Source organism: Dromiciops gliroides, chromosome 2 (genome assembly GCF_019393635.1).
Source record: "Dromiciops gliroides isolate mDroGli1 chromosome 2, mDroGli1.pri, whole genome shotgun sequence".
Classification (NCBI taxonomy): Eukaryota; Metazoa; Chordata; class Mammalia; order Microbiotheria; family Microbiotheriidae; genus Dromiciops; species Dromiciops gliroides.
The window spans coordinates 169,653,404-169,676,696 of record NC_057862.1 but is presented as its reverse complement, the minus strand read 5'-3'; the positions used below and the strand labels follow the sequence as shown (position 1 = coordinate 169,676,696).

General features: G+C 38.1%; 1 protein-coding gene across 3 annotated transcripts in view; it reads left to right on the top strand.

The window, feature by feature from the left end:
* Positions 1 to 23,293, top strand: part of GALK2 (galactokinase 2) — a 176,786-nt gene that overhangs the window by 116,180 nt on the left and 37,313 nt on the right. For all 3 annotated transcript variants that reach the window (XM_043982034.1, XM_043982032.1, XM_043982033.1), the window contains 3 exons: positions 7,648 to 7,746; positions 8,805 to 8,957; positions 15,789 to 15,999. In XM_043982034.1, coding sequence (XP_043837969.1) covers positions 7,648 to 7,746; positions 8,805 to 8,957; positions 15,789 to 15,999 — 463 coding nt within the window. The remainder of the gene's footprint in view (positions 1 to 7,647; positions 7,747 to 8,804; positions 8,958 to 15,788; positions 16,000 to 23,293) is intronic.

Genomic DNA, 23,293 nt, shown 5'->3' with positions numbered 1-23,293 from the left:
TTTCTTTCTTTTCTTCTTCTTTCTTTCTTTCTTTCTTTCTTCTTTCTTCATTCCATTCATTTTTTATTTATTTACTTATCTATCTGTCCTATCTATCTATCTATTATTTATTTTTCCAGGGCAGTGAGGGTTAAGTGACTTGCCCGGGGTCACACAGCTAGTATGTGTCAAGTGTCTGAGGCTGGATTTGAACTCAGGTCCTCCTGAATCTAGGACCAGTGCTTTATCCACTGCGCCACCTGGCTGCCCCTGATAGATCATTGTAGTATGAGAATCCCTTTAAGTGTGGTTAGTGAACGCAAAGAGTGTCTGTCATGTGCTTATCTGCTTAATTATGGGTTTTTTAAAAGAGAAAATCTATGATCTTTCACCCCACTGCCAACCACCCTTGTGCATGTCATATAACATAAACTCTATAGGTTTCTGTTGCCTCATCTATAAAATGAGGGGATTGGACTAATTAAATTCTAAACTTCCAGCTTAAAATCTCTGATGAATACCAACAATTTTTGGTCATATTATTGGGATCATTTAAGCATAAATCCTTACCAGTTATTTATAAAAATAATATGTAATTCAGTGAAGACTTAAAGAAATAGAAATACTTTGGTACAGTTGGGTACTTCATTCCCTGATTAATCTAACTGTTGTATTTCTTCACACACTCTGATCTTCCCACCCTGGTAGATAATTGTTGCTTATTTAAATATCCAGCTCGACCACAAGTAGTTTCCCATAGTTCTCAGGGGGAAAGGGAACCTTTCTTTTAAAATTGATGAGTGTCCAATTTCACCTTACTTCCTATAGATTAAAAAAAAACCTGCAAGAAACTATAGTTTGTTGTTCTCTAACTTTGGGGAAATTGCTTTTTATGGAGTCAGCTTGCATTTTTAAATGAGCTCCAGATTATCATGTTTGAAAGAGGGGTTAGGGTGGAGTGGGACTTTGATAAAAGTTGGGCAATGTAGGACAATGTTGAGGAAATGAAGAACTCCCCCAAAATAAGAACATGCAAGAAAACAAGTCAATTTAAGGTTCTTGACGGGCTCAGGTAGAAGGCATGGTACTGGAGAGAATGCAATTTCCTTTATTAAACAAGGATTAAAATAACTGAGCAAGGAGCAGAACGGGGAACCCCTTTTTCTCAAAGCATGGCTGTTCTTGCCCTAGGGTCTTCAGTCTATAAGCAGTCCAAGGCAGAAACTATTTCTAGGTCACCTCAAAGCCCTCACCTGCATTAAGAAGAGAAAGATCCCTTTGTCCTTTGCTGAATGGCTTTGAGTCTGTTGGGGTCCATGGTTTCATGGAAATCTGAACTCTCCCTGATGTTCTCTCAGAAAGATTTCTTTTCCACACTTTTGCTAATGTATTCACAACAGCTCTTTGTTATCCATGTGGGGTTTATTGCACATTTGATAGAATTTAAATAGCAGTTGAGTACTAAGTGAATCATCTCCTAGGGCATTTTTTATTTTTTGCAAGCTACTCATTGTACTAACAATATAAAAAATGTAAAAACACTTTATATCTTTGTTATCCATGTGCCTTTGGATTGAGTGGGGATTGGATAGGTGCACATAATTCATTCACATCACTCCAATTTACTGGTGTTATCTGTTCCTTGTTACAGCTGTATACTGTTTAATGCCACTCCTTTAGGTGGTTACCTTATTTCAGTCTACCTGACTTTGATCCAGCTTTGGATATAGAATCAGGTCAAAATTTGCTTTTGGTCAAAAGCATGCATTTTTTTATGTCATTCTTGGATTATACCCCCCTCTTCATCTCTGCCTTTTAGAACCCTTAGCTTCATTCAGGGATTGTTTCATGTGACACCTTCTCCATGTAGCCTTCCTTAGTATTATCTTTTTAGGTGTTCCTAGAATCTCTCCTTTGCTCCCTTCACTCCTTACCTTGCATCATATTTTTATGTGTACCTGTCATTCCCCTTACAGAATTTAAGTCCCTTGAAGACAGAGGCCACTTATTTTCTTATTTGTATCACTAGTGCCTATCACAGTTCCTTGGAAGTAAGAGATAATTAATAAATATTATTTGAATTACAAGAAAATTCTCAGTCTGTCTTTTGCATTTTTACATATGATTCTTTCCTATTGTATGGCCACCCCAAATTTGATTTTGTTGCTTATAGACTTTAAAAAAATATTAAATTAAATTAAATTTTTTGGTGAGGCAGTTGGGGTTAAGTGACTTGCCCAGGGTCACACAGCTAGTCAAGTGTCTTGAGGCCAGATTTGAACTCAGGTCTTCCTGAATCCAGGGCTAGTGCTCTATCTACTGTGCCACCCAGCTGCCCCGCTTATGGACTTTAATGGGGAAAAAAGGATTCTTCTTTCACTTGTCAGCTTAGTAGGAAGAATTCTAGACATGAAGTCAGGAGACCTGGGTTCAAACTCCAGCTCTAGAAACTTAGTATTTGTGCAACCAAGGGTAAGTTAGTTAGTCTTTTGGAGGCTTTGTTTCATCATTTGTAAAATGGAGATTATTACATATATGCAATCACATATAACTGCTAGAATCATGGGGTTGTGGTTAGGAAAACATTTGATAAACTTAAAAGCACCATATAAATTGACTTGTTTTCTTGCATGTTCTTATTTTTGGGGAGTCTTCATTTCCTCAAGCATTTTGTAGCTTCTGTCTACAGATTTCACTTGGGATGGGTAGTTCTTTTATGTGCCTCCCATATGATTTCTCATTCATTATATTCAACTTGCTATTACGTGTGTGCTTCTTTCTTTGTACCCATAATAGAAATAAATTTTATTCTTTCCTTCTCAATTACCCTTTCCTTATTTTCACATTGTTTGCTCTTCTTTTTTCTCTACTCAGAATAACTGGGTTATTACCTGTCTAGCCATAGGAGTTTTCAGAATTAAGTTTCACATGTGATGTCAAGTCAGCTTTCTTTGAGGAAAGAAATAGCGCAAATTAAAAAAAAAATTGATTATATTTTAACATACAGGGAATGATGTATTACTGAGGTTGGGTGTTATTCCCAGTGGTGTACAGTCAATTCCTTGACTTGTTAAAGCAAAGATTGTAGTTAATGCAAAGCTAGAGGAAAGAATAAAAATGAGTAAAAATATAGCTTGTTATTAAAAATGCCAACCTCATGTTGGCAGAAAGTTATTGATTTAGAAAAAAGGGAAACAGGATAGAGCACTGACCCTGGATTCAGGAGGAACTGAGTTCAAAGCTGGCTTCAGACACTTGACACTTACTAGCTGTGTGACCTTGGGCAAGTCACTTAACCCTCTTGCTTTAAGAAGAAGAAGAAGAAGACGAAGATGAAGACGACGACGACGATATGGGATAGGGGCAGCTAGGTGGCGCAGTGGATAGAGCACCAGCCCTGGAGTCAGGAGGACCTGAGTTCAAATCCGGCCTCAGACCCTTGACACTTACTAACTGTGTGACCCTGGGCAAGTCACTTAACCCCAATTGCCCCACAAAAAAAAGGAAAGAAAAAAAAAAAGAAAAAGATATGGGATAGTCAAACTTAACGAGACCAAGTATATACAGAAAGGTCCATGCTCAAGTCAGCATGGTTTTGAAGATTTTGGAGGATTGATTCTTAAGGTTTCCAAAAGGGAATATGTCAAAATTGTAGAAAACTCCTGGAGGGGACTTAAGGAAGTTATTTAGTGCAAGGCTCTCTGTAACTTTTCCTACCTACATACATTTTTTTTGAGGATAACTTAAACATGTATAGAGAGCACATCCTTGATAAGGGTATTAGATAGGAATAACCAGGCTTTCAAAAGCAAGATTCAGTAGTAGACACCTATACTCTTATGCAATTAAATCAAAGATGTAAAGAATGCAAGATCTCACTTTAGTTTTTGTTTCTTGACTCATAGAAAAAAAAAAAACTTGGCTCAGTAAAACAAAACTATTTCAAAGGCATGTTTGCCACAAGGTGTCGCCCATGGATATTCCAAAAGTATTCAAGATCCTTTAAAGATATAACTGAGATAAACTTGTTTTATGACCCTTTAATTATTCATTTCAGACAAAGCATAAAATGGGAGAGGAGAATACACATACATTCATATACAGTATACATATATACACAGTATATGCACAGGATATATACATATATTACACACACACACACACACACACACACACACACACACACACACACACACACACACACACACACCCACCCACCAAGGTGTTTGTATCTACCAGAGGAAATCCATTGCAGCCTGGAAGTCAGAGAAATTCCTCATACATTGTGAGGTCCTCAGAGGCTCTTGTTTGTGGATGACATGCTGATTGCAGTAGCTCTGGAAAATTGTATAGCCTCTTAAATAAGATTCATAATCACTCCAAAGAGTTTGCTCTAACTATCCATGTGGGGGTGGGAGAAGAGAGGGCAAGGAGACTAAGCAGATGAAGAATGCCTGTTACCCAGACTATGATATAGAATTGTATGTACTGCCTATAGAACTTGACCATTAGTGCATAATACTTTGATAGGCATTCAAATGGATAGCAAGTTCAGCCCTGAATTGGAGAGATTACTCTGCATTGCCTATATGTGAAATCATATGTGGGACTATATCATTTTTATTTACCAAATGCTGAAACAAAAATGACTACATCCCTAAGACAAAGATTTTTTTTTTAAATCACATACATTTCTCCAATATATTCTTTATCCTTCTTGGAGAGTCATATAACAGACAAAAAATATCACAGCAAAAATAACTAACTCATTGAAAAAGTCTGATATCATATAGAACTCTGCATCCATTAAAAAAATAAAATGTTTTCATATATGGGGGCTTTCTTTTTATCATTGACATCCTTGGCTAATGGGTAGGATCTTTGGGCCAAAAAGTGTAGACATTTAGTCACTTTCTTTGCATAATTCCCATTTGCCTCCCAGAACAGTTTGTTCAATTCATAGTTTCACTTATAGTCCATCATTATATTTTTCTTTCTGTAGCCCCTTCAATATTAACTTCTCTCCTTTTGTTATCTTCTCCAGTTTGCTTGGTGTGAGGAAAAACCCTCCAGAGTTGTTTTGATTTGCATATAGCTAATTATTTGTGAGCAGCATTTCATATGGTTGTTAATAGTTTGCAGTATTTCTTTTGAGAACTATATGTTCATTATCCTTTGACTGTTTTTAATGGGGAATGGCTTGTGGGACTCAAATATGGCAGTTACATGGCACAATGGATATAGTGCTGGTCCTGGAAAGCACTTAACACAGTGACCAGCACATAGTAGGTGATTTATTATAAAACCATATTATTTGGATGATTTTGTTTGGCTATGAATCATGGAACATGATAGTCTCAAATATTTTGATTTAAGATCATCCTAAGGGAAACAAATTTAATAATTTTATTTTTACTGGGTTTGCTTTCATCTCCTACCTTTATACTTTTTCATTCTCCATCCCTTGACCTTTCACCTGATGTGAATGTGATGGCATAGTCATGGGTGGCATCTGTCAAGCCTTCTTCTGCCTCAGTCACCCCTTTCAGGACATGGTCTTGTATGAAGGATTCATTCTGCATCATTTCTTAAAAGTTTTCTTAAGTTGTTATCCATTTGTCAATTTGATCAGAACTTGGGTCAGTGCAGTGACCAGTTGTTACTTTATGAGGCTGATGATGAAGAAAAATTGTACTGATACTGTGCGTAGCTTGTTGTTTAATTTAAAAGGAATGATAATGATTATGGTATATACCACATGCCAGACAGAAAATCTGAAGCCTAATATGTGTCTGGAGTGAAAAGTTATCCAAATGTCTGATAATGGTAAAAAAAAAAAAACTCTTTTGTTAATTAATCTTTAAAGGTTATAGAAAGCTAGATCATGTCAGGTTATGTATGCAATTTACAAATGTTACTAAATTATGGCAAAATAAGAAATAAAAAGAGGGTAACTTTTCTAAAAGTCTTGTACATTGGAGAAGGGATATGAAGTGGGTCTTTTCAACATTTGGTAAAAACTTATTTATTTACAAATTTACAATTGGACACAGTATTGGATGTATTGCTTATTCTTTTAAAGTGCTTCACAACAATTTTTATTTTCTTAAATGAGTCGATTTTTCTTTTTAGATTTTTTGAGTTCATCCCATTGTTGCTGGAAAAAAATTCAGGGATTTCTTTGGTTGTAAGTGTCTTTGTAATTTTGTTGAACCAAAGAACTATTTTTTTTTTAAGTTGGAACAACTTTCATTGAAAGCCTTCCTTGGTGCCCCAGCTTGGTACAGAGCTTACCTTTGAAGGTTTTGAGAACAGAGTGCATGCTTTAGCAAATCCTACCAAGCCAAAACAGTTCCATTTGTGGGTCTAGGGCATATACTATATGTCTGTTAATGTAGCACTAGCCTAGCTAAGTTTGCAGAGGCTTCATCATTGGATTCACTGTGGGAGGAAGAGAATGTTTTAGGCACAACCATTTTTTTTTTTTTTTTTGGCGGGGCAATGGGGGTTAAGTGACTTGCCCAGGGTTAAGTGACTTACACAGTTAGTAAGTGTCAAGTGTCTGAGGCTGGATTTGAACTCAGGTACTCCTGAATCTAGGGCCGGTGCTTTATCCACTGTGCCACCTAGCCGCCCCATCTAGGCACAGCCATTTTCAAAGACCATCTAGTGCAGGGGTTTTTAACTTGTTTTGAGTCATTGATACCTTTGATGGTCTGGTAGGTACTATGGATTCTTAAGAATAATGTTTTTCAATGCATAAAATAATATCATAGGATTATCAAAAATAAATTATATTGAAATACAGTTGTAAAATTTTTTAAAATTCATGGACCCTCAATTAAAAAGGCTTGATCTAATAAGTTGTATAAGTGTTGTGATCTCTTTAAGGAAGTATCCAGGGGCGGCTAGGTGGCGCAGTGGATAAAGCACCGGCCATGGATTCAGGAGTACCTGAGTTCAAATCCGGCCTCAGACACTTGACACTTACTAGCTGTGTGACCCTGGGCAAGTCACTTAACCCCCATTGCCCCGCAAAAAAATAAAATAAAAAAAAAATTAATTAAAAAAAGGAAGTATCCAAGTGGATTAAAGTAAAGAATCTTTAAAATAATACTTATTATTTTAATGTTTAGTATGCAAATGAAGTTTATAGATGTCTGTTTCATTGTCAGATCCTTGATTATTAACATTCTTGATTTTATTTGTCTCTTCATCTTCTACATTTCATCTAAATGTCTACATTGTGCATTGGTACAAAAATCATAGTTACAATCTTCACAAAACTAAGGTTATAAATGGACACTGATTATTTTATACATATACTGCTAGAAAAATACTGTATTGTACTCATTTTGTACAATACATCATTGGGTACATTCAGTAATTGATTCTAGACCCTTAAGAAGCCAACTTTTTGGTCATGTGATTAGACCAATTTTAAATGGTTTTCTGGGTATGTACACACAGTGTTGCACAATTGACACAAGAACAAAATAAATATGTTTGCTGTGTGCACTTTACTGCTGCTACAACTTTTTCTTTGCAGAGCCCTTTCAGTTACTTTTGGAGTCCCAGGGTTCCATAGAACAGTTTGAGAAATTCTGATACATAAGGAAAAGAGTCTTTTTTTCTTTATTTATAATTTAAACTCATTTTCACCCCCAGATAGAACTGGCGGAAATCTGTACCAAGAGTGAGCGTTATGTTGGCACTGAAGGAGGAGGCATGGATCAGTCCATATCATTTCTTGGAGAGGAAGGAAAGGTAGGTAACAGGGACCTGTTTCAAAGTACCAACTGTGAGAAAACACATAGAGAAGAAAACATTGACTTACCCAAGATGTTTAGTCACAGACAAGTCTAATCAGACCTACTGTTTCTGGCTTTCCTAAACATTTCCCAACACCATTGTTTCTCAAGCTCGTCCTCAATCCTTATTTTCCAGTACCAGCAGTTTACCTCTTAAATTCTTGATCCGTTTCATTTTTTCTTTGTCTCTTACATTTTCATGATCTTATTTTGGTTCACTTTCTCAGTTGGTCTTTTCTCTTTTACTTTTATACCCATTTTCCTTCATTGTCTAGTTTGTGTAAGAGATTTCTCAATTCTCTGTGTTGTCTGAAATAGCTTCTTAAACCCCTCCATCTCATGTTCTTTCCAAATTCCCTTGTTGGTTTTTAAACTCAAATGTTAGTTACTTTACCACATGCATTCATAACCTCTATTTCTATAATTTACTCTTTAGTAATATTTCTCTATAAACATTTTAGGACCTAGGCTGTGGGGAAGAAAATGTTGACAGTCAGCCAGAAGTAGATTCCTCTGTTGGTTGCCACTTCCCCTTGGCTATCAGCTCCCTCAAACAGAGTAGAACTTTTTGGTTGCTCTCCAGATACTGCCCACTTCCAAAATAGAAGCAGGCATTTCTTCCAAACCTTTACCATTTTCAGTACTGCATCAACTTCCTACAGATTTGGCAGTCCTTCAAGAACACCTGGAGTATTTCTTATTTAATATATGTTTTTGAAATATGTTGCTTGAATTCAGATTCCCAAAGCCCCAGGCATGGAAGAAGAGGGGATTTTCTTCAGCATAAAGACATTGCTTGAGCTATTCAGCAAGAAAGCGTAAGTGGCAAGTTTGAAGACAGTGGTTCTGAACTCCATATAGTTGAGTTATTTGGTTTGTCCAGTCTATGTAGTCAGCCAGGCTTGGGAGAAGACTTTGAAAGAATCTTCTTTTGTAGTGATTGTGTACCATTTGTGTACCATTAGTGATTGTGAACCATTTCTGCATTTTAATCTGTCATTTTCCTTTCAAAAGGCCAAGTTAATAGAGTTCAATCCTCTGAGGGCAACTGATGTCCAACTTCCAAATGAAGCAAGTTTTGTGATTGCTAACAGTTGTGTTGAAATGAACAAAGCTGCAACTTCTCATTTCAATACTCGTGTGATGGAGTGTCGACTGGCTGCAAAGGTAATAAACTTTGTAACCTCTTGGAAAATTGTAGCGTAGCTTTCATGTAGGCTTGTTGCTCCCATCACTCTCTATGATCCCAAATGCTCTGATGCCACATATTTTTGTGTAAAGCTACCAGAAGCACAAGTAGGATTTTGTACTTGGAGTACAAAGTGTTGGAACCAAAACCCCTTTGTTCTTTTGTATTCCTCACCAGCCTTCCACTATAATAATCTTCCTTCCACCCCCAAATATTAACTGAGCTCAACCTGGCTCCTCTCTCTACCTCCTAGTCTCTCAAAACTATCCCACTCCCTTGTCATACTTGGCTCTCTCTAATATCCCTAGAATGTAGAATTTCCTGTAGAATGGAAGGCGGTAGGATTCCCAGTCATAACAGAACTCCATTCTGATTTTCGTTTCCAATGTGATTTGTAGACAACCATCATGAACTGTTGTTGGCTGATTTTTGGGTGGGGTTTATTGAGAGAAAGGTGCTAAATTTCTGTGTAGAAGCCCTTTACAGACACAATTTATGTTTGAGAGGCATCTGCAGTGCTCTTTGAAAGTTTGTAGTTACTTTTTCCTTGTAGTTTTTAAAATAGTCTATTTCTCCTTTCTTTTTTAAAAAAATTATTATATCCTAATGACATTTTTACCATACAATATTTCATCAAAAACATGTCTTACCAGAGAAGGAGGTTGCCCAGTCATGGGGGGAATGAGCAATATGAAAATATGTGTATCTGGAGTGTTGCTCTGGTGTCCATAAAACATTATGGACCTCCACTGTCTTGAGTGGATCTTCTTTAAGGGATGTATGGAAGAATCAAATAACTCTTGGATCCACTGAAGTATCACTTTAACTTAATGAGTAGGAGTTAAGACTTCTTAGGGAATCAAGGGTAGTCAATTGAGAATGAAAGGCTTGGGTGAAATGCAAATCATCTCAATTATTGGAACTCCCAGTGACATCAGACTATATGTGGTGATAAGGGAATAAGAGCGCCAAAGTCAAGGCATTATTGGAACCTTGGAGGATGTATTAAATCTTCTTCTTAATTTTATCTCCAGTTTTTAAATCCAGATTTTTGATTTAGTGACTTAAACTAGTAAGCTGCTGTGTAACTGGGATTATGATTAAACTTTTTTATATGACTTTATATCAAAGGTTTTTGCTTACTAAGTAGGAAAGGGAGAGAAAATGCATTTATGTAATGCCTACTATGTGCCAGGCACTATGATGAGCACTTTACAAATATTATCTCATTTGACCCTTACAATAACTCTGCAAAGTAGCAAGTTAAGGAAGAAGCAAACAGAAAGTTAAGTGCCTTGCCCAGGGTCACACAGCTAGTAAGTGACTGAGGCCAGATTTGAACTCGGTTCTTCCTGACTCTACATCCAGTGCTTTGTAGATCCTGCCACCTCACTGCCTATAAGTACTTGCTGAAGGATTTTTAGAGAGGAAATAGGGAATAGGAACCAGTTGCAGTGCTTTTTCCTAACTAAATAAGAAGAAGATTTGGCTATTTTCTGTTTATTACTATTTAAAAACCAGTGTGGGGGAGGTTAAACCTAAAGATTAGTTTGAGGGTCCTGATACCAGCCCCCTCAGTGACTCCCTTCATGGGTTTAAATAAGGGACTTGATTCATTGGTAGGATTGTGAATTGAGAGCTAGAAAGAGCTTTAGAAGTCTTCCTGTTCAACTACCCCACTCTAAAGTTGAGGAAACAGGCTCAGAGAACTGCCTAAGGTCCTGTACAGAGCCAGTACAATTTAAGATTGGGATTATTTGAACCCTCTGATTCCAAATCTGCTGTTCTTTCCAGAACACCATACCATACCTCAGATTTCTGTTTGCCACTTTCATCTTTGGTAAAAATCAATCTTAGGACTCTTCTAGAAGTAGGGCGTGGATGAAGAAATTAATGACCCTCACAGAAGTAGGGTGAGGATTCAGAGATTTGTATAGGCGACAGCAGCAAAAACATCCCAAAGAAAAAGAAGAGCAAGAAAGCAAAATGGCTGTTTGATGAGGCTTTACAAATAGCTTAGGAAAGAAGGAAAGCAAAAGGGAAGGGAGAGAGGGAAATACATACCAAACTAAATGTAGAATTCCAGAGAATAGCAAGGAGAAATGAGAAAGTTTTCTTAAATGAGCAATGCAAAGAAATAGAAGAAAACAATAGAATGGGAAAGACAAAAGATCTCTTCAAGAAAATTAGAGATATTATGGGAATGTTTCATGTAAAAATTGGCATGATAAAAGACAAAAATGGGGGATGTAACAGAAGCACAAGAGATCAAGAGGAAGTGGCAAGAATATATGGAAGAAAAACTAATAACCACTGATCACTAATAACCATGATAGTGTGGTTATTGATCTAGAGTCAGTCATCCTGGAGAGAGAAGTCAAGTGTGCCTTAGGAAGCATTGGTAACAATAAGACCTAGTGAAAGTGATGGAATTCCAGTGAGTTACTTAAAATCCTAAAAGGTGATGTTGTTAATGTGCAGCACTCAATATGCCAGCACATTTGGAAAACTTGGCAGTGGTCACAGGATTAGAAAAGATCAGTTCATGTTCTAGTCTTAAAGAGGGGCAATGCCAAGGAATGTTAAAATTACCAGACAGTTGTGCTCATTTAACATGCCAGCAACGTTATACTTGAGATTCTGCAAGCTAGGCTTCAGCAGTAGGTGAACTAAGAATTATCAGAGGAACAGACTGGTTTTTGAAGAGGCAGAGGAGCTAACACCAAATGGCCATCATTTCACTGGATTTTGGAGAAAGCAGGGGAGTTCCAGGGAAAAAAAAACCCATCTACTTCTGCTTCATTGAAGCATTTGACTGTGTGGGTCACAACAAAATGTTACAGGTCCTCAAGGAGGATGGGAGTACCAGATCATCTTACTATTTCCTGAGGAACATGCATGTGGACCGAGGAACAAAGTTAGAACCTAACATGAAATAACTGATTGGTTTAAGATTGAAAAAGGAGTATGACAAGGCTGTAAATTGTCACCTTATTTATTTAACTTATATGCAGAGTATATCATGTGAAATGCCTGGATGAATAAAAAAACCCTAAGATCTTGGCAACTGGTCCGTTCACTTCCTGGCAAATAGAGGATGAAGAAATGGAAGCAGTTTCAGATTTAATACTCTTGGGCTCAAAGATCATTGTAGTCAGTGACTTTAGCCATGAAATTAAAAAAACACTTGCTCCTTGAAAGGAAAGCTATGGCAAATCTGGACAGCATTATAAAAAGCAAACATCACCTCGCTGACAGAGGTCCATATAGTGAAAGCTATGGTTTTTCCAGTAGCAATATATGGTTGTGAGAGTTGGGCTATAAGGAAAGCTGAGTGCTACAGGATCGATGCTTTCAAATTGTGGTGCTTGAGAAGACTTTTGAGAATCCCTTGGAAAGCAAGGATATCAGATCAGTCAATTCCTATAGAAATTAATTCAGGCTATTCATTGGAAGGTCAAACAATGAAGATGAAACTTAAATACTTTAGTCACATGATGAGAAGACAGGACTCATTGGAAAAGACCCTGGTGTTGGGAAAGATTGAAGGCAAAAGGAAAAGGGGACAGCAGAGATGGGTAGATAGTGTCATGAAAATAACGAACGTGAGGTTGGACAGACTTTGAGAGAAAGTGAAAGATACACAGGGCTGGTATGATATGGTCCATGGAGTCCTAAGTCTTCAGATGTGACTGAAGGACTGAACAACTAAGAAATTAATTAGTGGATAGGACACTCTGACTTGGAACAAGGAAGACTTACCTCAGACACTAGCTAAGTGTCTGACCATGGGCAAGTCACTTAACCTTTCTTGACCTCAATTTTCCTCTCGCAAATAAGAAGATTGGGCACAGTGACCTTTAAGGTCCTTTCTGGCTTTAAATCTTAGGGTCAGATTTAGAGCCGGATGGAGCTTTAGAGGCTATCAATGCCAACTTCTTCATTTTACAGATAAAGAAATTCTGAATCTCAGAAAAGGAAGATGACTTGCTCAGGGTCACACAGCTAGTAGGTGTCTGAGGCTGGAATTGAATCATCATGCCACATAACATTGGTGCTAAATGTTGGCAGCTTATCCATACTATTAGGAAAAGAGTGTTTTCTTTCTTCCTTTATCCAAATGCTGAGTGGAGAGGGATTTAGAAGAAATCAGTTGTAGCACTGGACCCACAAGTGGCAAACTCCCTCACTGATGCTTTGTCCTTGAAAAACAGCAATCTTACTTGCTTCCCTCATCTGTAAATCATCTTACTGTCTCCAGAGCCAAATTTCAAAGGGTCTCAAGTGGGTTTCCCGGTTCTACTCCTTGAATTGTGTGCTGCTCAGCTGCTCATAGGAAATTACAGTCGATGTTGAGTGCATGTGGTAGATTTCATCGGTAATTGAAATGCACACCAAATTGGCTGTGTGGACCTTCCAGATGAAAGCTAAGTGGACAATTGGGCTAACCATTAGCAAATTGCAGATGTAGTTGGATTGAATGTGAAATTCTGTAAGTCAGTGCCTCTGCGTGGAGATCAATCACACATAGGAAAGGAGAGGCTAGCTTTTGAAAACTGAGCCCTGGAGCCATTTTCCTTGCATCTTACATACCCAGATGCTATGGGCTCTGTTACCCTGGAGAGGGTGTCTGGGGAAATATGACTTCTGGGACTAGGAATTGGGACTTGGGTGTTGGATAATGACGAGCGTCAGGACTAAGATATAATTTCTGACATGTTTGAACAAACAAGGCTTAAATTTCTTGGCAAGGTTCACTCCAATATTCTCTAATGCTTTCCCTTGCTTCTTCATGGTTATTTCCAAACTTAAATACCTGACAAAACTATTTCTAAGGTTTAAACTGTGGCATGAGCTTATGTGGATAGATTGAGTTGGAATCCACTGCTTCCCTTTGTTGGGTTTGGGGATTATATTGGGAGAGGCCATTAGTCTTTGGGACTGTCAGCCTAGTACCTAAATAGCACCTGTCATAAGGGCCTGTATGGTAAAGAAAAAGCATTGAACTTGAACATGGAAGATGTGAGTTCAAAGCTGAGCTCAGCCACTTAATAGTCATGTGCTTAAGACAAATTATTTGTTTTCTGTGACTCAATTTCTCCATCTCTGATGTTTAAATAATAATTCTTGTACCCAAGGCTTAGCTGTTTAACTTACACAGCTAAAGTGTAGATCTCCAGCACTTAGCATAGTCCCTACCATACAATTAAGTACTTAATAAATGCTTGTTGATTGATTGGTTGAACAATATCTTTGAGCAAGTCAGTTAAGTCCTCTGACCCTCCTTTTCCCTATCTGTAAAATGGGAGTGATGATGCTTGCAATGATGATGCTTAGTTAAATTCTTCTGAGAATTGAAGGAGGTAGCGTATGCAAAGTGCATTATAAACCTTAGAGTGTCAATCAATCAGTTAATATGTATTAAACTCTACCATGTCCCAGGCATTGTGCTAGGTACTGGGGATATAAAAAGAAAAGTAAAAGACAATCTGTACTCTGGAGGAGTTCACACAGCCTACCGGGAGGCACTATGCAAATGATTATGCTATATGAATATCAGCTATTATCATTCTAAACATTAGATCCTTAAGCCAGATTTAGAAGAGTTGCAGGGGAAAAAAAAACAAAGTCATTTAGAATAAGGCTTAGATTTATTTCTGTGCTTTAAAAATGGATGTAAAATGAACTGTAAAATGTGTTAAACAAAGGACACTATTGTCTGGTTTCCCAGGTCATCTTTAAAAGCATTAAGTCTTTTCAAATGTACAATCTGAGGTTTTTAAGAGTATCATTGAATAAAAGTGTTTGTTATTAATGTTTCCCTGAAATTAATGGTCCTAACCAAAATACAAAGCTCTTTTGGTACACCCTGCTTCCTTCACAGAATAAGGAAAATCTAATAACTGGTGTTGCAGTAGAGTAAATCAATTGCACATTTGCTTATGGAGTTTTCTCCTTTCTCCTTCCTTATTTTTTTTCTCACTGTTTAATCTCTGCCCTTGTCATATCTCGGACCCAGGAAATGAAGCTTGACTAGTCCTAGTCTGTATTCCTAGGACTAGAGGAAAGATACTGTCTAGACTCAAGTGTTCTCTCCTGTTTTGAGTGCCAGCTCCTTTTAGAGGGCCCATGCAGGGGCCAGTGGAATAAACCACAGTGGATTAGGAAGAGAGGGTAGAAAGAGAGAGACATAACCTAGTTTGGAGGTCCCTAAAAAAATCCTTCCAACAAGTTCCTGTTGGTCTCAAGGATTTGGTACCTGCTTAACTTAGGATACTCTCTCAAAGGGAAGGGAAAACACAGCTTTACCAGTTGAATGAGATTTTTTTGTGTGTGAATTCCCCAATGAGGTTTTCATTAGCTACCTTCCAAGTGACATTTAGTGAATAGGAGAAGTCCTAACCAGGTCATTGATGACATGACTCCCTCAGATGCAGATCATTTAAGATTGAAATAGTTTTCTGTGAGTGTTATAGAGGCGGGGTGTAGTAAGGATAACTCATCTGACTAGGGATTAAAACTGTCCATGGAAGTAGCCCTGTGGGAAAGGAGGGACAGGCATAGCATCAATAAGAGATTAGTGTTCTTTTTGAAGGACAAAGACTTAATTTTTCTGGTCTTTGAACATCTGTCATATAAGAATGGGAAATTCCAAACATCTGCACCCACTCTGTATTTCTGAGCAATGGTGGAGAGCTTGGGTAGGTTGAGCGGAAAGAAATTCATCTTAATGTTGAATTTAGCTAATTAAAACATGGCCTGTTGATGTCTGAATAGAAATTGATCATTGTTTTGATTTAAATTTGCAGTTCCTGGCTAAGTACAAAGGCCTGGAATGGAACAAAGCCTTGTGCTTGGAGGAAGTACAGATCAAACTAGGATTAAGTCTGGAGGAAGTGCTGCTGCTAGTGGAAGAAGTCTTCCATTCTGAACCTTATAGCCAAGAGGAAATCTGCAAGTACCTAGAAATTAGCCTGGAGGAGCTAAAGACGCAAATCCTTTCCAAGAACACTCAAGATGGTAAGTCCTGAGAACTTCAAACCAAAGATAAGTTACTTCCATTCCTTCATCTCTAGTAAGTAGTTAAAGTCCAAGCCCCCAAGTGGCATGTATCAATTTTGAAGCATTCTGGAGTAAAAATCTAGATATGTAATCCCCTGGCCTCTCCTGTTTCTCCCACACTTGTCCACCCTTTAGCTGCTTTGTTACTAAGAGAAAGTACTTTCAATGTGAAAAGTACTTTCCAAGTGTTGTGTTATTATAGCCAGTGGGATCATGAAGACTCAACTGACTTTTGACAGGCTGGATGGTTTCCACCAATCCACCAAATGGTGGCCTATATTCTCTCTGATAAATTTGTTAGATCTATTTCAATTTCGCTAGGTATCTTTTCTGGCAACACCAGATACTGGAGATAGATGTAAGAGGTATGGGCTTATGAAGAGAGTCCAGCTCCCTTGGTACTGCTTGGCTTAGAAACTGAAGATGGTCCATTTGATGGAGGGCAGATCTACTGAGACTGTCAGCTCTTAGCCATGGCATCATAGCCCTTCAGTGGGTCCTCTTACCTTAAACTCAGATAGATATTCTGTCACATTGGCTATCTTTTTACCCACTATACCACATTGCTTTTGCATTGCAAAAATTGATGCAATCACTTCCTCTGTTTGTTCCCTTCTCTCTATTCCTTTCATCCACGCCCTAATATAGATACTCATTTCTCCCCTTTTGGACTATTGCAGTTACTTTTTTAGTAACTAAGTTACTTTCCACTCTGTCTGCTATGTCTTTACACTCTGCCCTTCAAATCATCATTTGCAGTGCTTGCCAGATTTCTCTTCTTTCTTGTAGTTCCTAAGAGAAATCATCTTCTAGAAGGCAGCACCTGATCTCGGTTCTGGGAGAGATAGGAGAAAAGTAAAGGGGTTAGGAGGGTAATCTTGAGGTTAGAGAGGGGATGAAGTGACTTCAGAGAACCAAGGCTACAGATAAGTAAGCCATTTTCCAAAAGATGATGGAGATCACACCAAGTTATTACTATGGGGGCTAGATGGCCAAGTCTCTGGAATTGGTTTTAAAGTTAATAAGGGGAGTAGATAAAACACTGGCCCTGGATTCAGGAGGACCTGAGTTCAAATCTGGCCCCAGACACTTGATGCTTACTAGCTGTGTGACCCTGGGCAAGTCACTTAACCCTCATATCTCCCCCCCCCCCCAAATAAAGTTAGTAAGGGGTTCAAAGAGAAATTCCTCCTCAAAAGCAGTAACTAAGTGGTTGTGGCATATAAAGCATTAAGTAGAGACTTCTTGAGAACCATGAAAATTTATTGAAGACACTATCCCTCAGTGATGCTGCTATGTTGTATGGCTCATACATATAGTAGTCAAAAGCTTTCCTGTTTAATTGTAAGCCTGCTCTTTTTGTTTGTTTATTTTTTGGACTGGACTTATGGCTTCATTGGTGAAGGGAAATTATTCTCTCTCCTAATTCTCTCCCCACACCGCTGCCCTCCAGGGAGGAAACTCCTCTACCAATTTGTTTTGGGCATTGAGAAGTTAAGTAAGTTGCCTAGGATCACATAGTCCATACATTTAAGAGTCAGATCTTACACCTGTGTCTTCTGACGCCTGGGCTGGCTTTGTACCCATGAAACCATTCTGTCTCTCTTGCACTGCAAAGATTGATGCAGTCATTTCTGCTCTCTGTTTCCTCCTCTTTATTCCTCTCATTCACACCCTAGTCTAGATTCTCATATCTTCCCTCTTGATAGTTGCAGTTACTTCTTAGTAGGTCTTTCCTACTAAGTCTTAAAACTCTGCCCTTCAAATCCTCATTCACATGCTTCCTTAGGCATGCATATTTGATCATGTTCTTCTTTTGCTCAAAACCTTTTCAGGGCTCCCTTGTTACCTACTCAGTAAAATTCTTAAGATCTTTTTTTTTTTCCCTGCATTCCAGATCTGCTGCCATTCAGGCTCATCTTACTTTTGCATCCTATCTTATACCCTTTCTCCTATTCTATGCAAAACTGGAAATGAAGTGCTTTTTTTCTTTTTTCTTCCTTTCTTTCTTTCTTTCTTTCTTTCTTTCTTTCTTTCTTTCTTTCTTTCTTTCTTTCTTTCTTTCTTTCTTTCTTTCTTTCTTTCTTTCTTTCTTTCTTTCTTTCTTTCTTTCTTCTTCTTCCTTCCTTCCTTCCTTCCTTCCTTCCTTCCTTCCTTCCTTCCTTCCTTCCTTCCTTCCTTCCTTCCTTCCTTCCTTCCTTCCTTCCTTCCTTCCTTCCTTCCTTCCTTCCTTCCTTCCTTCCTTCCTTCCTTCCTTCCTTCCTTCCTTCCTTTCTTTCTTCCTTTCTTCCTTTCTTTCTTTCTTTTTGGTGAGGCAGTTGGGGTTAAGTGACTTATCCAGGGTCACACAGCTAGTACGTGTCAAGTGTCTGAGGCCGGATTTGAACTCAGGTCCTCCTGAATCCAGGGCCGGTGCTCTATCTGCTGCGCCACCTAGCTGCCCCTGCAGTGCTTTTTTTCCTGCCTATCTTTACTCACACTTGTTTCATGCCAAATAAAAGGCAGTACTACTTTACTTAGTGGCAATATTAATAATGGGACAGCTGGGTGGTGTAGTGGATAGAGAACCTGGAGTCAGGAAGACCTGAGTTCAAATGTGGCTTCAGACACTTCCTAGCTGTATGACCCTGAGCAAGTCACTTACCTCTGTTTGTCTCAGTTTCCTCATCTGTAAAATCAGCTGGAGAGGGAAATGACAAACCATTCCAGTATCTTTACCAAGAAAACCCCAAATGCAGTCGTGAAGAGTCAGACAGAACTGAAACAACTGAGCAAGAACAAAATATTGGTTATAGCTAATATTGATAGAGTGCCTATTATGTGTTAGGCGCTGTTACATTCTTTACAATTATTATTGTATTTGATCTTAACAATAACCTACCCAGGAGGTAGGTGATATTATTATTACTCACTTTACAAAGGAGGAAACTGAAGCAGAGAAAGGTTAAATGACTTTCCCAGGATCACAAAGCTAGTAAATGACTGAAGCCAGATTTGAACTCAGTTCTTGCTGACTCCAGGCTCTTACTTCATCACCCAGTTGCCACAGGTGGTAAACTTATGGAACTCTATCTTGACCCTGCTCAAGAAGTTCTAGTGGCTCCTTCTTACCTATAGGATAAAAACCCCAAACTCTTCTGCTGGGTATGTAAGCCTCTTCACAGGTCGACGCTGGCTTACCTTTTCAAGTTTATTTCACATTGCTCTTCTACATCTCCTTTATGCATTCTATGTTTCAAACTAGTCTACTTGCTGTTCCTTGACCTTCAAATTCATTTTTCTAGCCTCTTTTCCTTTAAACAGGCTGTCCCCCATACCTGTAAATGCATTCCTTTCTCTCCTCAGCCTCTAGGAATAACTAGCTTCTTTCAAGCCCCAACTTAAGGGCTGTCTCCTCCATGATGCCTATCCCGATCTCCCAGATGTAGTGCTCTCTCCCTTCTCAAAATTACTTTGTATATGTGGTATGTGTGATGATGTTTTCTTCTAATGGAGTAGAAAGCTCTTTGAGAGCAGGGTCCGTCTTGTTTTTGTCTTCTTGGGGCCATCACCCTATATATAGTCTTTTGAATGAACAGATGGATATATCTATTCATTCCATACATCATCACACAAATCTGTTGCTCCAGGCAGACTTGATCTGTTCAGATATGAGTCACATTCTCATCTCTGTCTATTCTTCCTCATTCCTCTAGCTTGAAGTATCTTTCCTCTCACCTTTGCCTTTCCAGGTGTTATCCATGCTTCAGGCCCAATTTACTTCCCACCTTCTCTATAAATCTTCCTTGACCACCCTTTCTCTCCTCTCCCTCTGCCTTTACTTTGCCTTTTCAGTCTGTCTGCTCTACCTCCTTTTCTCTCTTCCTCAGTACTATGTGATACTTTGCATTATTCTCTTGTCTTGCCTTGTATTATTGGTTATTGTTTTAAACATCTTGAGCATCCTCTTATTGTATCTTTGTGTCTCAGAATCTTGTATATTGCAGGTCCTTAACAAGTCATTTTTGATTCTAATTATAAAGCACAGAAAACTGGTCTCTGAGAGGACATGATGTAGGACAAATACTTTGATACATAACCTGTAGGTTGTTGGTCTTTTGGTCACAGTGTAGTGAATTGAGTTGTTGTGTTTAAGAAGTAGTCTAGTGCTTCCAGGATTCTTGTCCAGTTTATCATAGATAGCTTTCAACACCCATTATTTGATAAACATAGTTTGGATTATTTTTCCCTGAATGACCCTGTTATGAATGGAAGTTGTGCTGGCGGTCGACCAGTTCTCGTCACAGTTTATGAAGACAGGTCACAAATATTGGCCAACATTTCTACAGTTTCAGCCTTGAGTCCCTTGGGTGACTGCCATTGAGTCTTGGTGATTTATTTATTTCCACTTTGTCAATTATGTTTAGAACATCCTGTCTGCTTACCAGTCTTTGATTTTTCCAATTCAAAAGATACTTTGGGAGTTAGAGTCTCCTAAACCTCTCAATAACACTAACGCAAAAAGGATTTGTTACGTGTTTTTGCTGTCAACTTTTCACTCTTAGACCATGCCTATTGTTCATCAGCAATTGAACAGAATTGAATCAGAAAAAACTTATTATTGATCACATAATCCCTTTCAAGATGCTCCTAAAATGCATTTTAGTCTACCTGTTTTCCACGCTTATGTGTGAACTTTGTGGACTTCTCAGTTCTTTCCATATGAGCAGAATTCCATTTTTTAAAAAAAAAGATTACTTCCTTACCATATTACCCTTTGTCATTTCCCCAGTTACCTTGGTAGGCATTTTCTGGATTTGTGGCACACATTTTTAAAAAGAATAAAATATTAAAAAGCATTATAGTCACAGCAATTGCAATTGCAAGCCTTTAACCTTTGGTCCTGAATGATGTAACCCCGAAAGGTCTGTAATTTCATCCCTCAGTCAGGGTTGGCCATTGCCTTGGGGTGCTATTTAAATTGCGACAATGATGATGTATGCTAGGATTGAGAAGAGTGGAGGCCATTCCTGTACCTCAGAAGTTCCCAACCAGGACCCTCAATGGAGAAGAACCCAGCTACCGCAACCTCTCTGCAGCCTACACAAATGAGCAGACTCTGTGATCCTCGTTCCTTGCTAAGACAACTAATAACATTGATATGGTGGTGGCAGTCTCCTGGGATGTGCAGCAGTATGGCTACATAGACAAAGTCAGACTATGTAGCCTTCATTTGAAGGTGCTGATAAGAACTGTAACTAGGCTAGGGTAACTTGGGCTTTGCCCTAGAATCCCTAAATCCAGGAGGTACACTTTCTCCCTTGTAGTATCCCCTTTGTGCTTTGAGATCCTCTACTAACTGTAAGTCATATCTCACCTTCTGCTCTCTTCTCTTTCTTTTTAATTCAGTATTTTTTCCTTTTTTTAAAAAAATTAAAATGGTATTTTTATTTGGCACTAGAGAAAGTAAGCAAAAAGGAAGTTAAAGACAGCCTCAAGGGAAGGATATGGCTTAGGGATATCTTCCAACCCAAACAGAAGAAAAACCAAAACTTTTATAGAGGATAGATTGGGTGACCACCTGATGATGGAAAGTTCTTTTGTGGGGTGTGGTGTGGAAAGATTCCTAAGAGTCGGGGGGATTTTCTTTTTTTGGAATGATAGTCTTGACCTCTGGAGTTATCTCTGTCTCCTAGCTCAGGTAGTAGCTGTGCCTAACTGACTTTCCTGCTATATAATTTTATCTCCCCTTACTTCATAAGTGTGTCCTGATATCTATTGGGCCCATTTAAACTTTAATAGTCTCTCGATTCCTTGACATGTTCTAAGCATGAAGACACTGATTACTTGAACTTTATAGATCAGGAACACCATTAGATAATGATAAAATAATCAAATGATCACGAGGGATTAATTTCATGAATGCCCTCCAAGATCTTGTTTATATAAAGAAATTTCCTTCCTTGAAACACATCATCTACTTTAGATCATTTATACACATAGTATCCTAGAGAGATGGCGATGACTACTTCCTGGGCACAGCAACCTAATAGAAACAAGGGGTATTTCTAATGGGTTCAGAAGAAAAATAATTTTCCTTTCTTTTTCTTTTTCTTTTCCTTTTCCTTTTTCTTTTCTTTTCTTTTTTTGCAGGGTAATGAGGGTTAAGTGACTTGTTCAGGGTCACACAGCTAGTTAAGTGTTAAGTGTCTGAGGCCGGATTTGAACTCAGGTACTCCTGACTCCAGGGCCGGTGCTCTATCCACTGCGCCACTTAGCTGCCCCACCTTTCATTTCTTTTTAAAAAAACTGACTAATCTTATGAACTCTTTACTTTTTTCTCTTTCTCTCTTTCTTTCTTTCTTTCTTTCTTTCTTTCTTTCTTTCTTTCTTTCTTTCTTTCTTTCTTTCTTTCTTTCAACTCTTTCCCAAGAGGTAGGGAACATAATTTGTAATGGAGGATGTAATTGGTTATTTCATTGATTATAGTTTTTAAGACTTATGTTGTTGTTCTTTACAAGATTGTAACCCATTCTTGTTTTGCTTCTGCTCTGTTCTTTCTGAATGAGTTCATACAAGTTCTTCCAGGTTTCTCTGGATCCATCCCTTTCATCATTTCTTATGACACAACAATATACTATTATTTTTGCATACCATAGTTGGTTTAGCCATTACCCAATAGATGGGTATCCCATTTGTTTCTATTTCTTTGTTAAAATAAAAAGAACTGCTAAAAATATTTGTTGAATTTATGGGTCCTTTTCTCCTCTTTCTTTTATCTCTTTGGGGTATGAGGAAAGTATCACTGGGTCAGTAGGTGTGCCTAGTGATTTCTAGGGTGTAATTACAATTTGCTTTCCATAATGGCTGGACCAATTCATAAGTCTACTGATAAAGTATTAGTATCCTAATATTCCCATAGATTCTCCAAAAACTGTCATTTTCCTTTTTTGTTATCTTTCTTTTTTTTTTACTCTTAATAAAGTATTTTATTTTTTTTCCTGTTACATGTAAAGATGGCTCTCTACTTTTGTTTATACAAGCTTTCCAATTTCAGATTTTTCTCCCTCCCTCCCCTCCCTCCCCTGTCCCCTAGACAGCAGGTAATCTGATATAGGTTTTATATATATATATATATATATATATATATATATATATACACATACACACACATACATAATAACATTAAACATATTTCTGCATTAGTCATGTTATAAGAGAAAAATCAGAGCAATGACAAAAAAACCTCAAAATAGAAAAACAACAGGACCAA